Consider the following 10,849-nt stretch of genomic DNA (forward strand, 5'->3'; position numbering starts at 1 on the left):
CCATGGTTGAAGGTCTCAAGCATTATAAAGGATTGACTCAGGGCGATGCACGATGAATTGCGGGGCAGCAGGCTGCAGACTGTCTTGACCTAGTCACCAGCGTTGTCACGAGGGGCCTTCCTGTAGGGTTCGGATGGAGTGGAAACTGCCTAGGAGATCTAAGGCTAGGTGTTAGCGTGTCGGTTACATTGACTTCAAAAGGCACTGTGGAGGATGATCATATCAGCCTACCTAGGTACAGCCACGCGGTGCCCTCGGAGGCCTCGGTTAACCAGCCCAGCGGACACTGGGCGGGAGCTAGCTCCTAGCATCAGCAGGCCATGTGGGGTATGATGTATGTGATCCGGACAGAGCATTGAGAGGTTGATTTAGAGGTAGAGAGAGGGGTGCACAGAGATGGAAATGTAACGCCGTCCAGAGTCCGGGTCACGCGATCCCGATCACGCCTCGACCATTATGAAGGATATCAACTGATTTCTGCCCACTGTGCTTATTCTCGTCATTTCTCTCTCCGGAGGACGCGGAATAAAATATTGCCAGAATTAATACAGATACTAAGAATAATAAGTGCCAAGCAGCTAATGATGGCTAGTCAGTAGACGGAAATGGTTATCTCCCCTGTCGATCGATCTGGCCACGCAATCTTCCATCTTCCGCGATATTTTTTTTTTAAAAAAAAATACTAATAACGGCATTAAAGTAGTATTAAATTAGTATTCATGTGCTAGGGAATTAAAACAAGCTCAATCCTGAGACGTACTCCGTATAGCTGCCACTAATATTATTTATAGTAGGAAAAAATTATAGCTAAACACCATACCGGACTGAGTATCTACTCCGTACTCCTGACGATATTTAAAAAGGGACCAATTTTGAGCGCTGTACAGTATGGTTACTTATTGTCATTCATCAAAGTAATAGCGATAAAGACCGCCATCAACAGTCGACTTCTGTATTTTCCAAATCTATACCCGCATATACAGTACCTCTGGTATATACTCCAGTGTTCAAATAAGTACTTGGCAGCAAACAAAGGGAGGATCAGAATCTATCATCCATCATTCATGAGCTACTCATTCGTTAAAAGTACCCCGGGAACAGCCAGTCCAGCTTCTTCTTGACTTCCGGGTTCCACTGCGTCACGGGAGTGCTGAGGCCGAACTTGACGCTGCCTTCGAGGTGCTTGGCGTTGACGGTGTCGGCGTGGGCATCCAGGCTCAGCGTATCCAGCACGGCGCTCACGAAGCGTCGTGCGTTGGCCGCGTTGGCCTTCATGTTGCCCATCACCATCTCGACCGTAACGTCTTCGGTGGACTCGCGCCAGCAGTCGTAGTCCGTCGACATGCAGATCATCTGGTATGCAATTTCCGCCTCCCTGGCCAGTTTCGCCTCGGGCAGGCACGACATGTTGATGACACTGCCGCCCCAGGAGCGGTAGAGGTTGCTCTCCGCGCGGGTCGAGAATTGCGGTCCCTCTGGAAGGATGGAAGAACATCCCGTCAGTTCATTTCCTTAGACGAAACGAAGGGAGTGCAGTGATCCCTACCCATGCAGATCAGAGTGCCCCGGTCGTGGAGCACAACGCCATCGCCCTCCAGACTGTGTCCACAGGCCCTTACGATCTTGGCGACCTTCTCATCGAACGGATCCGCAAAGCCGACGTGTGCCACCGCGCCGCCCTCGAAGAAAGTGAACGGACGGATGCCCTTGGTCCGATCGATCACCTGGTCCGGCACGACAAAGTCTCTGGGTTTGATGTGCTCCTGCAGACTGCCAACGGCGGAAAAGGCGATGATGGTGCGCACGCCGATGGAGCGCAGGGCCGCGATGTTGGCCCGCGACGGGACTTCGTGAGGGGCAATTTCGTGGTGAAGGCCGTGACGGCTCAGGAAAGCAACGGGGACATCTTTGCCGCTGGTCGAGCACTTATGATGGAGGATGGTGATGGGCGACGAGGGCTTGCCCCAGGGGGTGGTGATGTCGAGCGAAGCTACCTGGGTGAAGCCAGGCAGCTCCTTCAGACCGGTGCCGCCGATGACAGCGATCCGGACACTGTCTAGCAGTCACAATGTTGTCAGTATTCATTGAACCGGTTCAGCTGCGAAGACCGCCCTCCTACCCCGCGCAGCGGCAGCAAATCACTTGAACGCGAGAAAGTCTTACGACACATACCCTTGTATTCGTTCGGAAGAGCAGCCATCCTCCTTGCCCGTTGCTTCGGCGACTCGATCGTCCGCAGGGGTCGAGAGACGAAATGGGCGAAGTGACGGCGGACAGGCGTCCAGAGGGGCATTCAGGATTGTTAGGCATCTGGAGAGGGGCTTCTTTTTCGTCGATAATCACGGGTTTGCGACATTATTGGCGGCTGCCCGCCGGCTCGTCTGCGCCTGCCGATTGGTCCGTCCCTGGTCGATCCCGCAAATGGCAAAGCTATCCAAACCCTTCGTAACGATCTTGTCGCCTGTAAAATTAGTGTAGTAGAGAATAATCGCTTAGAATAAAATTACTAATTTAAAATAATATGGTTAAGTAGATGAGAATATAATGCTTTAAATAGAGGTGGGAAATTTCTTTGTGGTACTAAGGTTGTAACTTACATGGTCCAAATTAATTAATTCTATTGGTCCATATGAATTGGAATTTCACAGTTAAGAATACGTTAGCATTTATCTTCCGTTCTGTTTCTGTACAAAGAAACACATTCTATATATTGCGAGGTTACTTAGCCATGTATGTAGCTGATACACTGACATCTCATGCAGGCTTCCACTCGTAATGGTGCGGACCCTTCCTGGTCGGCCCTGGATCCTCACCCGGCACTCCAGGCTTGTTGTACGCATGCGCGCCGAAGTAGTCCATCTGCGCCTCCATGAATTTGGTCGGCAGCATCGTGCCGCTCTCGTACTTGAGATACTCGAGCGTGGCCGACATGGCGGGCGCGTACCCGTCGATCTCGGTCGTCTTGAGGATGATCTGCTTCAGCGGCTCGTAGTTGCGGTGCAGCTCCGCAGACACCTCGTCGATCAGCTTCATGTTCATGATCTGCACGTCTGAGGACAGGATCGGTTGGATCATGTCTGCGATGTACTCTGACTGGATGATGCAGCCGGCCCGCCAGATCTGGATACACTTGCCCAGGTTGATGTGCCAGCCCTCGTCCTGGGACGCGCGAGCAATGAGCTCCAGACCCTGGCAGAAGGAGGCCAGGTACGATGCGTAGACCGCACGTCGGAGCGTCTCGATGAAGGCGTCCTTGTCCTTGATCCCCGAGAGCGCCTTGGGCGGTGGAATCCGAAGCTTTTCCGCCACTCGCACACGCTGGTCGCGATTCCCACTGGCGATCCGAAGATAGTGAGCGCAGGCGATGGTCGGTGCTGAGATGTGCCGGGCCGCTGTATCCATCACCGTCCAGTAGGGCGTGCCCTCGGTGTCGTCGTCGTCCTGCACGACCTTGTCCAGAACGTCGTCTAGTACGTAGCCGTCGTTAGGATCGACGCCTTCTCCATGCCCATCGCCTTCGGCAGACTTGCGCTTGTGGCACATATCCGCGCCGATCGCGAGGAGATATGTATTCCAGAGCTCGCCCTTTTCGTTCCACTTGGCGAAGACATCCCCGATCTCATCGTACGTCATCCCTAAGCCGTTGTGGAGGAGAGCCCAGGCTTCACAGGTTGTTGAGAGCATCCCTCCCTCGATACCATTGTGGACCATCTTGACAAAGTGTCCCGATCCGCCTGGACCGACGTAAGTCACGCACGGCAGTCCCGTCCTCCGATCCTTGGCCGAATACTTCTCCAGCAGTGGGAGCACCTCCTCAATCGCCTGTTTGTCACCGCCAGGAGACAGACTGGGCCCACGTCGCGCCGACTGATAGCCTCCTGAGACTCCCATCCCGATCCACTTGACTCCCAGGGGCTCAAGTTCTCTCTGACGCCTCTCCGTCCGCCTGTAGTTCTCATTTCCGCCGTCCATGATGATATCGCCGGGCTTCAAGTCGTGTTTGATCTTGGCCAGGACGGAATCGGCGGGATGGCCGTGGGTGATGGAGAACATGAACAACTTCCGCTCTCCCTTCCCTTCGAGACTCTTTGTAAACTGATCGATGTCCTTATAGCCGGTGATGGTACCCTTGAAATGGCCAGGCTGAGCCTTGCGAACATGCTCCATCAGCTTATCGATATTGGGCCCGCTCACGTCCCAGACGGACACGTCCAGCCCCATTTCCGCGAAGGCAAAGGTCATCATCGACCCCATATTTCCGGCGCCGACGACGCCAATGCACTTGAACCGCTCGACTGGATCTGTCATGTTGCCTATCCTATTCCTGTCAAAGATTAGATAAACTCTTGCATTCAGTGAACGGGGCGACTGAGAGGAAAAGGCCCAGAGAAGACGACGCCGATGTGGTTTTGTGAAAGCAGCTCCAGAGGCAAAACGGACATATTGTCCGGAGTCGCTTTTATCTTGGTTACATCATGGCCGCTTAATGGTTTGCGGCCAGGATATTTGGCGAAGTTGTATCCAATGTCCCTTGCCGGAAATCGCGGGGTCAGGACGGCTGCCGTTCGTCAGACACGCGTGATCTGCCGCCACTCGCTCCTTTTCCTGTATCCAGAAGGTCAGCAGAATGAACCGCGAAAGCATGGCATGTTGTCGCGAGCCAGCTGGCATCTGCTTGGAGGAGGATCAGAAAAGTGATGTTGGGATTACGACATTGCCGTCGAGCGGAACTGCAGCCCTGACGAACCCGATCCACAACCCTGATATTGCTTCTGTCGCGTAAAGGAAACATCATCAGCCCCAGACATGAGGACGACTAAGTGCTGTCTGGATTTACTCTCTTCTTCCAAGCCACGGTGATAATATGCCAGTCGGAATATTGCTGCTTTTGTTGCATGCTGACCATTGCAGGGCTTGAGTACTGGCCTGCTTCCAGAACACAGTACTAACCATTGATTTATTTATTTTGTATATTTCTTCCTGTTCCTGATTCTATGTGAGAGGAGGGAAAAATGTCTGAACCTCTAAATCTCGAATCCTTTCGAAAGATTCCCCTCGCCTACGCAAGCTGTTCGATCGGATGCCATCCATCCGACACCCTACCGCGCAAGCTGCAAGCCATCTCGAACGCCGCCTTCAACGCGATTGAGCTGTCCTTTCCAGACATCCAGTCCTATGCGCAGTCAATATTCAATACGAAAATCGAAGACGACAACTTCCCGGCCCTCTGCAAGGCTGCCGCGGACATTGGGCGCCAATGCAAAGCCCTCAACCTGGAGATCATGATGCTGCAGCCCTTTGCCAACTTTGAAGGCTGGCCGAGGGGATCAGTAGAGCGGGAAAATGCCTTTGCCAGAGCGAAAGGGTGGATTCAGATTATGAACGCCTGTGGGACGGACTTATTACAGGTATTTTCTTGACTCATATATCTTTATTTCCTGTCTAGCAGCTAGATGCTGACCCAGTCCAAGGTTGGAGCAACCGACACCCCTGGCGAAAAAATATCCACCAGGCGAGAGGACATCGTGGAAGATCTCCGCCAGCTAGCCGACATGCTAGCGAGAGAAAAGTACCGGATGGCCTATGAGAACTGGTGCTGGTCGACGCACGCACCCACCTGGAAGGACGTATGGGAGATCGTCAAGGCAGTCGATCGACCCAACGTCGGCTTGTGTCTGGACACCTTCCAGACAGCGGGGGCCGAATGGGGCGATCCCACGACTGCCTCCGGTCTAATCGAGGATGTTCCCAAGGAAGAGCTCGACAAGAGATTCGCGGCCAGCATGGACGAGTTGGCGCGATCCATCCCTCCAGAGAAGATCTACCTCCTGCAGATCTCGGACGTGTACAAGCCTGTGCAACCCCTCGAAAGAAAGGACATCAACGGCCTACGGCCCCGGGGCCGATGGAGTCATGACTTTCGACCCATGCCTTATGACGGGGGTTATCTGCCAATAGAGCAGGTCACGAAGGCGGTCCTCAAGACCGGATTCCGGGGGTATTTCTCTATGGAAATTTTTGATAGCGGGCCCGACGGCAAGGGCAAGGATTATGAGATGGAGCAGTTTGCGCTGAAGGCGCAGCAGAGCATGCAAACGTTGTTCAAGAACTGTGCAGACGAATGAGGATATAAATGAATTGCATCTTTATCTGCTCCTTACCTATACAGGACAGTCATCACATCGAATTGTCATGTCCATTGAAAAGATAGATATCTTTCCAAAACAGCGAATAATGCTGTTAGTCTGTGCCGTTTGAATGCCTGATTCCGCACATGTTTTAGGCTGATCTAGCAGTTTTCCAAGACATTGTTGAAATAACTACAGCCTGAGACAAACATGTCTCAGTCAAGAAGAAACATCCACAATCCCGCTGATATCGGCTTAATAGCTGGCTACCCCAGTAAAGATATTCTGCTCCCTCATCCGCCTGATTCTGGCAGTCTTGTCAAGAATTCATTCCTCCGTTCCCAATTGCATGACCTCGTACCTGTTATGCTGACAGATTCAATCTGTTTAATAATACTGTCCTCTTAGTGAATAAATCCTAGGCAAAACCCGGCGTTAAGAGGTGAATATCCGAAAGGGAAGGCGAGTGAACGTGACCATCTGGATTCACCGGCATCTGCCGCCCAGGTGTCTCGCCAGGCTCAGGCATAAAAGGACGGCCTCTTCCCACCATCCAACCTGACAAAACTCACACCCTTCTTATATTAATCTATTCCACCCATTTATATAATCCTATATATAACCCCACACGGACAACCTACTCCATGAGGGAACTGGAAACCGAGCCCACGGTTCGCCGTCGGTCGTTTTCACTGCTCTTCGCGATGGTTCATCTGTGGGCAGGACATGTGACTTTTCATCAGTCTGGTCACAGAAGGATTATCTCCGTTTCGTTTCTCGATAGCGCCATTATCCCCCTCCAAATCTATGATCTGGAATACGTCTAGAGTCCTTGGGAATGTGAAGTCGACCAGTTATAGCTGGGGTGAGCAATGACGACTACGACTATGTAAGGTCCCTGCAAGCGTCGATCAGAAGGTGTGCCTAATCCACTAACAGATCTACAGCAAGAGACAAGCGGGAATCTTCTTACTTCTATACTTTGACGCGTACTCTACAGAAGAGCGAGATATTTATGCTTTGCTGCTGCCCCAGTCAACAAGTCACAATACGGCCGTAGAAACAGCCAACACTGGAAGCTCCACCGTCCAGACATATCCCAGGACCAGTTTATTTGGTCTTGTCAAGGCCTCGAGCATTCTTTCGAAGGAAAGTTAAATGACAACTTCGAGAACAATCTTACAAACGCCGAAAAAATGGAACAACTTCATCCAGTTTTTTTTTTAAAGCTTGGCAAGGATTAATGCCCAGAACACAAATAAGGAAGGCTGTTTCCTCTTCAAGGGCCTGCATCAACCTGCCAACCTCTACATTGTGCCTTCTTGATACTCCTCCAGGAGCATACAGAGTGCAAGGGTGGCTTCCTCATCAACAAGCCGGGCACTGGCAAGGTATGTTATGTCCTCCACGCATCTTCTCTGCTCAATCCACCTCATGGACCATTGGAACTGACCCCCGTGCCTGAGCAGTCCCAAACAGTTCTCATACTTATCAGCTTTTCTCGGTGAATTTCCCTGATTTGGCAGGATGGTGAGGCATCGTGACCCCAGGGCAATGGGCGGTACCACCCAGAATGAATGTGCGAGAGTTCTTTATCCAGCATATGATTGACGACCCGTCTGCTAAGCGGGTTATCCAGGATTCCCAAGAGTCTTTCACCACCTACCAAGTGGGTGGCTTTGAACTCAAAATCTGCATTTGACGGGATGCTACAATATGATGATGGCTGAGCTGCCGCGGAACATCAACACTATGCTGCAAGCACAGGCTCGCCTTTGCCGAATCTGACAGCGAAAAGAGGTGAAAATTTGGTGTATGTTCATCGACCACACCTACCAGAGGATGTGGGTGGCCCGTTTGGCGCAAGAAGCCGTGTATGAGTTGGGAGCCCAGCTGGCAGGTTCACTCAGTGGTGAACTGATGCCTAATGAGAGCACTATCGAGGCTTACGCCGAAGAAGCCCTGAACTTGTTGATGGAATGGGGACCGGAGAAGAGGACAGAGTGGTCGAACCCGAGAGAATTGGACCATGGATTTACTTTTGAGAGATATTTGGCGATCAACAATCGTTTATATCTCTTTTCTCTGGTTACTCCGTGCAGTGAAGAGATACGCCAAAGCTTCACCATGAGAGAGGCCTGGACGCCTTCGGATCAAAGCTTTTCCATGAGGCCGTATCAGTCCTCAGACGGTGCGATCTGGAAGAGTCTAGCAATGACTTTCTCAGCAGGCTAATTAAGGTGGCCGAGAAAGCCACAGTCACTATTCAATGCGACTTGAAAAGCCTGAGGTCCACGTCGAAATCGAATTGGACCACACGAGTCCAGAGTATATTCGGAGCGACATGCTAGACTTTTACAATTCCAGGCCCACCGAATAAGAGGATGCTATGTCGTGGGAAATCCCCAGCATTTGGGGCTCTTCTCAGAATGCAGTGGCTGCGCACCGTGGAAAAAGCACCCAATGCCTTGGATACATGGCCATGAGTCAATTAATTTCTGTACCGTCTTTGAGAGGCTTGTGAACCAAGCGAATCAACCCGGGAGCAACCTGGACTACACTCCAAGTTGGCGTTACCTGTCAAGACAAACCATCGATCACTCTCCGCCTTCTCTTTCACGACCCAAAGGAATTTAAACTGTTCCCGCCATCAACAGTGGGAAGCATTGCTAGCAACCGCTAGTCCACAATATGTAGTCGACAACAAGATCGAAAACCGTCTTTGGTTCCAATTCATCCCTGTGCCTGGTAACGATGCCAAATGCTCGTCATCGAAACAATAAAGACGAACAGGACGTTACAACTCCGGTATACGAGAAGATCATACCGTTTGTCGACAGACCCTGTGTCTGTAGTCCGACTGTTTAATCTATTCGACGATGCCTTTGTGAAGCTGTCAGATGCTTGGATATACATTTTTATGAAGACATTACCAGTCGATATTCGGGTCCAACGCTGGCCTGCAGACATCGCAAAACAGGGGTATATTAAGGGCATGCGAATTCCCCGAGGCTCAACCATTTGGATTGTCCATAACGGCATTGCATATTACACTGTCTGGAAAACAGACGTGCTGGAGTATGCGGAATTTGATTGCAAACAACACTCTCTGGTCTCTGAGCGTGACCAGCTGATGGGAACAATGCCCAGCACTCATACCCTCCGTGCATTGACCAACAAGCAATACGTACAACACAAAGTCGAAAATATTGATACCGCGATCAAATAGCATGAGACATTTCCTCAAACTGTACATACATCAGTTCTATGACCATTTGACCCTGGACCAAACACCACGGGACAAGTTCCCGCAATGGGAGCGCTTCAACTCAATGGATGTAAGGCGTGGAGAATACAGTGGATCTCAGAGGGTCCGGACGTATACGCAAAGAGCTGTGACATCACCTGTTCCGGTCACCATCTATAGCAACAGCGCCAACGCCTCGAGATCGTCAACAAATCAGGCTACTTATCTACCACCAAATGGGTCGATAATCGGTACTTCTTCATGCAGGTTGCGGTGGAGAAAGGCCTTATCGAATTCACATGGATCGACGGCAAAATCAACCCAGCCGACGGGCTTCCGGAGCCTCTGGAACGCGTGAAACACAGGCATTTTTGCAACCTTATCGACATGGTGCTATACAAAGTGGATTCGGTTATGGCAGCCTGAGATGACAGATTCAAGGAAGGCATCTTCTCGGAAGACTCTGTACAGAGAAAATTGCCTAATTGGGAAACAATAAAGGCTTCAGACTGCTCGCCGACGGGGGGTGTGATGGAGCCCAAGGCTTCGTCGCCTGCCTGATCAGGCTTAGTTTCGGCTCGCTTAGCTTAGTGAGTCAGATAGTCGCCAGGCGTCAGATAGAAAAAGTCGTCTCCATCTTCCCGTCAAGCTCATCAGTATATTTCGTGAATGGTCACCATATGTGCGGACATGTTTTTGAGGGAGGACTTGGTCGCATGGCGGTATGTTTACTCATTCCAAACATCCAGGGACATGGCTGATTCGATGCATTCAGCGAGCGCCCACTCGAGCTGACACATCCTGTACGCTGCGCGCCGTTGCATCGCCTTTTCGGACGTCCCAGCCTTAGGATTAGGATCGACATCACATTACCAATCGTCTTGAAAGAAGAGGAAGAAAGATCGCGATCTCAAGACGTATCTCCCTATGAATGATGTTGCAAACTGGCCAAAAAGGAATCCCATGAGCTTGTCTTAGCGATAGCGAAGTCAGTATCATGCGTTCTTCAACAAAAGACAACTGGAAAGAACAGAAAAGCTGGCACGAAGGCGGTTTGACTAGAGAGGATTTTTGACAAATTTTCAAAAGTGGGATATCATGAGATTGCTCCGAAAGTTGGATCGGATCCAATAAAGAAAGGAGGAGATATCCCGACTTTCGAAATGCACAGAGCCAGAGACTTCCACATTATTCTTGCTCTGATATCGTATCGAAGTGGCCGCGGCTGAATCCGTCTGCGTTCGGGTACCATCACGGTGAGCTCACTCACTTACTTTTTATTCTGTGTCTGCTGTACTGAGAACGCACAGGGGGCACGGATCACATGTAGTTAGGCAGCAACATCAGATAGATAGCTTAGTGCCTCGCTTAGCTGGACGACCACCCCCACACGAAGTTAGTAAAAAGGGGGGGGGGGGGGGGGGNACGGACAGAGACAAGACTTCGAGGCCAACTTAGTGAATGAGAGGTACTT

General features: G+C 51.1%; 4 protein-coding genes across 4 annotated transcripts; 2 read left to right on the forward strand and 2 right to left on the reverse strand.

Annotated features, from left to right (window-relative positions):
* Positions 1 to 743: 743 nt before the first annotated feature.
* T310_5746 (Purine-nucleoside phosphorylase) lies at positions 744 to 2,293 on the reverse strand (the record flags this gene model as incomplete). The annotated part of the gene is made up of 5 exons (XM_013471398.1): positions 744 to 769; positions 821 to 879; positions 1,091 to 1,475; positions 1,547 to 2,056; positions 2,173 to 2,293. 5 exons carry the CDS (start codon positions 2,291 to 2,293, stop codon positions 744 to 746), a joined length of 1,101 nt encoding a protein of 366 aa, XP_013326852.1.
* A 461-nt stretch (positions 2,294 to 2,754) lies between these two features.
* T310_5747 (Phosphogluconate dehydrogenase (decarboxylating)) lies at positions 2,755 to 4,308 on the reverse strand (the record flags this gene model as incomplete). The annotated part of the gene is made up of 1 exon (XM_013471399.1): positions 2,755 to 4,308. The coding sequence occupies one exon, from the start codon at positions 4,306 to 4,308 to the stop codon at positions 2,755 to 2,757; it is 1,554 nt and encodes a 517-aa protein (XP_013326853.1).
* A 704-nt stretch (positions 4,309 to 5,012) lies between these two features.
* T310_5748 (3-dehydroshikimate dehydratase) lies at positions 5,013 to 6,125 on the forward strand (the record flags this gene model as incomplete). Its single annotated transcript, XM_013471400.1, has 2 exons — positions 5,013 to 5,408; positions 5,472 to 6,125. 2 exons carry the CDS (start codon positions 5,013 to 5,015, stop codon positions 6,123 to 6,125), a joined length of 1,050 nt encoding a protein of 349 aa, XP_013326854.1.
* A 1,576-nt stretch (positions 6,126 to 7,701) lies between these two features.
* On the forward strand, positions 7,702 to 8,363 carry T310_5749 (uncharacterized protein; the record flags this gene model as incomplete). Its single annotated transcript, XM_013471401.1, has 2 exons — positions 7,702 to 7,797; positions 7,920 to 8,363. 2 exons carry the CDS (start codon positions 7,702 to 7,704, stop codon positions 8,361 to 8,363), a joined length of 540 nt encoding a protein of 179 aa, XP_013326855.1.
* Between the last annotated feature and the right edge of the window lie 2,486 nt (positions 8,364 to 10,849).

The sequence above is a fragment of the Rasamsonia emersonii genome (assembly GCF_000968595.1).
Source record: "Rasamsonia emersonii CBS 393.64 chromosome Unknown ctg1118621760322, whole genome shotgun sequence".
Classification (NCBI taxonomy): domain Eukaryota; kingdom Fungi; phylum Ascomycota; class Eurotiomycetes; order Eurotiales; family Trichocomaceae; genus Rasamsonia; species Rasamsonia emersonii.